The 6,234-nt window shown below is 36.7% G+C and overlaps 1 protein-coding gene across 1 annotated transcript; it reads right to left on the bottom strand.

The window, feature by feature from the left end:
* Window positions 1–2,370: 2,370 nt before the first annotated feature.
* On the bottom strand, window positions 2,371–4,857 carry LOC105119160 (uncharacterized). Its single transcript, XM_011017271.1, has 3 exons — window positions 4,592–4,857; window positions 4,139–4,235; window positions 2,371–4,052 (listed from the first exon to the last, which is right to left on the bottom strand). The coding sequence occupies exons 2-3, from the start codon at window positions 4,146–4,148 to the stop codon at window positions 2,695–2,697; spliced, it is 1,368 nt and encodes a 455-aa protein (XP_011015573.1). The 5' UTR covers window positions 4,149–4,235; window positions 4,592–4,857; the 3' UTR covers window positions 2,371–2,694.
* Between the last annotated feature and the right edge of the window lie 1,377 nt (window positions 4,858–6,234).

Consider the following 6,234-nt stretch of genomic DNA (forward strand, 5'->3'; position numbering starts at 1 on the left):
AATAAGCGACAATTACTATGAAGACTATATCTAATGAAAGCTAATATAGGACTGCTAATAAACTAGGAAAAAAGTTGCTTATCTTCTCAACAATGCAGGGAGGTAAAAGAGCTTCTCACTCTATTTACTCCATTTGCATTTACATGAGAAGTGCAGAAATTGGCGCTTCCTTTTCCTTTATAGCCTTTTCATCATCACTGCTGGATGGACGTGTGACCTTCTTGAAGGTCCATAAGATGGAAGCAGAAGAATGCATGCTTGATTCATTGTATTCATCTAGAAAGAAACAGAAAATAGATAAAACATTTACTACATTCGTAAATTGAAAGAAAATGAAAAGGATGGTAATCTTTTCCTTTCTCTCTATTGTGAATTCTTGTAATGAAGGGAAGGTTTTACTTTTAGTGGTTGGAAGTTGTTGAAATACGTAGTTAAATCGAGCTTGTTAAACACGCACAGCAATATGCTTGTCTTGAGTAATTGTGTGGTGTCACTGTTGCATCTTTTCTTCCCAGTCTCCTGAGAATTTGGGCATGATATCAATTGGTTCGTGCTCCCACCTCGGGCAGGGTTGGGAGGGTAGGGCCTCTTAGGATCAGAAACTAAGTACCAAAAAGGGAGCCTTTTATCAATCACTGTAATATGACAATCTTATCAGTTTGACTCATTATGTTTCCTAAATAAATTTATATAAAATGCTTAAACATATGGTTCACTTTTGTAATTTCTTCAGTTTAAACAGTTTCGGAACATCATCCAAAATATTTCAATGCCTAGCGTGCAAGATTGCTACCTCTAGGAATTTTCTTAGCAAATATGTACATAAACTTATTGGATCACACAATTTCCAACAACGGAAGTTCAATCATCTTAAAATCAAGAGAATGGACCAATAAAATTCCTTTGCTGGCCGCGCATCATTGGACCCGCTGGAGATTTTGATTCGTTGATGGTTTCTGACGCAATGCAGTGTTGAAACTAACCTGTTAATGCACTTAGGCATATTGGATCATTTGGTCAAAACATAAGTCACCATGAAAACTTGTTATCAATTGAGTTCTCTCATGGAACAAGAATTGAAGCATTGGAGTCCACCATCTAAACACTCCAAACACAAGAATAAAGGAAGAATCGCATGGAGAAGATGGTTATGAAGCTTCTAAATCAGCGCAACAAAAGTTATGCCACAAGAAACCTTCAGTCAACAGTGATTCGGTCTCAAATCAGGTTCGGGGGAAGAAGTTTTTTCGACTATAATTTTGAAGTAAAAGAAATCTCCTAATCGTCTTCTCATTGATGGCAGAAGTTTTTCTTTGAGTTCAGCAAGCCAACTGGGGGGGCATGAGGACCGTTTGGTCAAGATAAATCTGGTCAGTACAGAAACATCACGGTGCCGTCTTTTTGGATGTGCACCGGTTATGGCTGTGTCAATTTCACAAGCCGTACATCCTGCCTTCAGTGCAACGAGCTGCGAGCGGATGGTGCACCACCAGCAGATATAGCATTTATTGAATCCACCATCCTTAGGAAAGTAAGGATAGGCAGGTCTAACTCATGTTTTGTTTGTTCACAGCTGGGATGAAAATGCGGATGAGGTGATGCTTCGATATGAATTTTCCGAACATGCTCCAATCAAGGATCTTCATTTCAACTGGTTAGAGACAAGTTTTCTCATGTTTCAAGGGTATTTGTGTTTGTACATTTCCCTTCGGTTGATGATGCGACCAATGGAACCACTCTTGAGAAGAACGGGCAGATCTTAGGAGTGGCGCATGCAAAGAGCATTCTTGGCCCAGGGGAATCAGGATAGTCGCAGTCAAGCAGCCGCTGCAATTGAGGCAGCGGCATTTACACAACAGTATGATGCTGTTGGATGGGCGCTCAAGGAATATCACCCAGATGAAAATCATCAGCCTGTGTGCAGGACCAAGCTGGTGAGGAGATTACAGTTCAAAGGTTCAGCTCCACAACCTGGGTTTTGATGGAACGAAGCATCTGGTTATGACTACGATGCTGCTTCGGGCTTCTACTTTGATGGAAATACATGTCTTTATTATGATGCCAATCAAGGGGTTTGGTACTCGTATGACCAGCAAACTCACCAGTACATCCCTTTTCTTTCACAGATAACAATGACAATAAAGCATCTGGTTCCAGTTCTGTACGGGAAGGAGATGTTTTTGGGGTGATTTGGAGGAAGAATGGGAGGAGAGGAGGAGGAGGATGAAAGAATCGGCGGAAGAAGAATTATCATTAGCTTTGAAAAATACCAGCACGAATTCTCGGTTGGGAGGTGGGACTAGTGATGCTCTTTCTGAAAGTGATCTTGAGGACACCATGTATAACATCCAAAGATGAGTAAATCTTTCAAAGAAATGCAGCCATTCATGGACACTCTTCCAATGGTGATTTAGTACCATAGGTAAAACATGTGGAGAAAGTTTGTGTCTAAGGCCCTAAGGAACTAAAATATCAATCTCTATGAAATTCTATAAATAAACTAATTGAAAAAATTTAAACATAAGTAACTACAGAAAAGTAAAGTGTATTTGGTTTATACTGCTATCTTGAAATTCTATATCCTTGACTTTCATTAGAGAAAAAGCTGCCGAAACTACACCAACCAATTTCCACAAGATCTCATTCGAGGTTTCAGAACCAAGTGGTTGTATCGGTGATTTCGTGCAATAATCTTCAACAGGTGATGATATTAGAACCATAGCTGATTGCTTTGAGGCTTGAATCAGACATATTTGTCATCCATTTATGAGGACCATTGGATTCCCCCAAAATATTGTATGCATATGAAGGCCATCTTACATCTGCGCCACACGAGCTTGTAACGCCCATTCTAATCATCTTCTGTGTTCTCTCGAGAGCTACGAGGCTTGAAAACGTTGAGAAACTGTTCCCAACAAAAACATCAGCCTTTGAGCAAACTTCATAATCTATTGCGGACTGAATGAGATAGGGGTATTTCTTATAAATTCCATCGACACCGAGTTTATTCTTCTCAACAGGAAGCAAACCTTCCTTCCACCCAGTGAGTACAGAAGAATCTTCAAGAAGACTATCGGCTACAGCGAGATAAATAACAGTAGGACCTTTTAGGCCTGCAATGTTCCCCACTCTCTCCATAATCTCCCGCTTGCTGCTACAGATTTCACTGACATTTAATTTCCGCTCTAACTTCTTGCAGTGAATCATCCAATCAATCTCTATCCTCATGTGAACTGCCACGTAAGGCACTGGCTCCAACAGAGAGCTATCAGGACTAAAATCGCTTTGAGCGGAGCCAATTCTGCTGCTCATTTCCTTTCCTACTTCTCTAATCTTTGAAACAACTCTATCTGCCTCTCTAGCTATCTCATCAACCAAAACTAAGCATTCAAAGACCCTGGCATAGTCCTTAACAGGCCAATGATCATGCCACAAAAACGGATTCTTCCCAACTATTCTAATTACCTCATATCCATCGAATGGATCCTTGCTAAGCTGTTTCAGTTGATCCAAATCCCTCTCAACAGTCCACTTCCTCCCACTTCCCTTCTGCAGCTCATACACTCCAGTTTGATTCCTAAGGTCTGAATAACTGCCCAACTGCACAAACCCATTACAGAAGGAGTTAAACCTCTCAAATTGGAACACCTTATCAAAGGAAATAGGCTGGAGGCGATCTATTTCCTTATAGAACAGGGAGGCACTTAAACTAGGCATTAGCAGAGTTCGGTTCAGCATTCTAGCAGTTAGACAAGCTCTTGCAAATGCTATCTTTTGATTGTTTAGTCCCCATACTATCTGAGGAACTTCCAAGAATTTATCTTTGCGAATTCCATTATCAGAATCCAAGGACAACGACCGGCTATGAACCAAATCAAGATTTTTTTTATCTATCCCACCATAACCAGAGAATGAAGGAAGCAGCACAACTCTAAGAAACAGAGCAATAACAATCAAAGCAAGACCTTTACATGTTATAGAATTCAAGTTTCTCCCAAAGAACATTTGATACTTGCAATTACAGGCCAAGTCCATTTTAAGATTCACCTCACCTAAAAATCAAACACCCATATAATCAACATTCTTGCTGACAGAATCACAAGCAACCCGGTTCAGTTACAAGCGGATTAGCACATACCCCAAAGCATTAATCACTCTAAACTTGAATAATCACAGCTTTCTAATCCCATCTCTGGAAATCATTTAATCAGAAGCTTCCAACTAAACATAAAATCCTGCAAGACCAAGAGAAGGAAAAATTCATCAGAATCAATTAAAACATTACAATACAGAATTTTTCTTCATAATGCATATGCAACACATCCGAATAGCATTGAACCTGTGACTGATAAAGACTGGCAGGCTATTCCAGCTCATATGTCAGCTTCAAAGCAAAGCAGCAAGAAGCATGTGACACCATTGAAAAGACAAACAGGCACTCTTGTAAAGATCAGAAACCAATAAAGCCCATATCTTTACTCAGTCAATAGCGGGGATGGCAACAACAGATAATCCAAAAGAACAATGAATACAATGCCAAGCTACAAGAAAGAAAGAGACAAATAGAAACAGATATTGCTTGACGCCTCACCTTTGAAATCTGAATCTCTGGTACCGAGATAACAAAGTGCTTCCAAGAAAGGTACAACAATCTTTTCAATCCAAATTGGTGTAAAGGAACAAAAAGATTCAGGATTTTCTTCAAAGCCCCAGAACCCAAAAGAGAGCCAACAGGAAGAAGATAAAAACAGATGGTGGTCATGCATGAACAGGAATATGAAAAGGCCTGAATTCCCTTGAACCCGAAGCTAGACAACCCATCAACATCATCACAACCAAGAACACGATATCACCCTAAAAAAGGAATTTAATAAAAGAACAAAAGAAAAAAAAAACAGTCAGAGAGGATTCACACATAATTTATTATTTAAAAGAAAAAAAAAACAGTCAGAGTCTCAGAGAGGATTCACACATAATTTATTATTTCATTTTTAGCACTGCTTAGTAAATTAGAATAATTTCCCATGAAAAATAAATAAATGGGGACTAGACAACACAAGAGTGGAGGGCAATTTGCTGACAGTCGGACCTGAGGCAGGTATATTTTGCACAGAGTTTGGGTTAGCCTTTTCTTGAATGTACTATGCAGGGTACCCATAGGGCCCGCAGTTTGAAACATACCAAACAGTCCTACACTACAAGGGCACATTTTTCGGGAGGGTATGTTTCGATGCTTAAATTTTCTGTACTCGGGAACATTTTGGTTGGGTTTGTTTTTGTATTTTAAAATTTTTTAAAATTATTTTAAATTTTATTATTATTTTATTTTAATTAATAATTTTTTGATATGTTTAGATTATTTTAATATGTTAATATTAAAAATATTTTTTAAAAAAAATAAAAAATATTTTTAAAAATAATCATAATTATACTATGCTCTAAAATCAAATTATAATAACATAGCATAGAGTTTGATTAAGTTAGGATGTGTTTCCAAACACAATTGAATTGGTATTTAAAATAAATAAATTTTTTAAATTATTTTTATCTTAAAAATAATTTTTAAAAAATAAAAAAATAATTTTTAAATATTTTTATGCAAAAACTAATCCCAAACAAGTTCTTAAAAGCTCAAATGCAGATTAATTTATTATAAAATAATATGATTTTGTATTTTTTTAAATATATTATTTTAAGTAAAAATTATAAAAATATTCTTTAAAGTTAAATTAACTACATTACTAGAATAACGCTAAATTAACCCGCGAGTGTATTATAATTTTATCACATCAATTCTCTAAACAAATACAAAAAAAAAAAAACAAAATCTGCTTTAAAACAATCAACGTATCACCAAATTAACCTATTAAATTAGGATTTACATGGATAGTTGAGATCTAGTATGGTTATGTTTATTTGATATAATTGCTTTCCCATTTAATTTACTTCAAGTTGTTTATTCGAAACTCCAATTCTTAAATCATAGTAATTCACCACTTTCATTTTGTGTATGGATTCTTTGACTAGTGATATTAAATAATAATAAAAATTAAAAAAAAAAAAAAGAAAGAAATTGTGGACTCTACATGTGGTGTAAGGCATGTCCGGCATGTGAATGCATGTTACTTCCAGCCATCCAAAATATTTTTTATATCAGGGTTGTTGGCTACCTGCCATCCTGTTTTATGCACCAAAAAAGTATAGCTGGCCAGTTGCCTGTTTTTTTCTTTATAT

Source organism: Populus euphratica, unplaced genomic scaffold, assembly GCF_000495115.2.
Source record: "Populus euphratica unplaced genomic scaffold, PopEup_1.0 scaffold2595.1, whole genome shotgun sequence".
In the NCBI taxonomy this organism is placed as follows: domain Eukaryota; kingdom Viridiplantae; phylum Streptophyta; class Magnoliopsida; order Malpighiales; family Salicaceae; genus Populus; species Populus euphratica.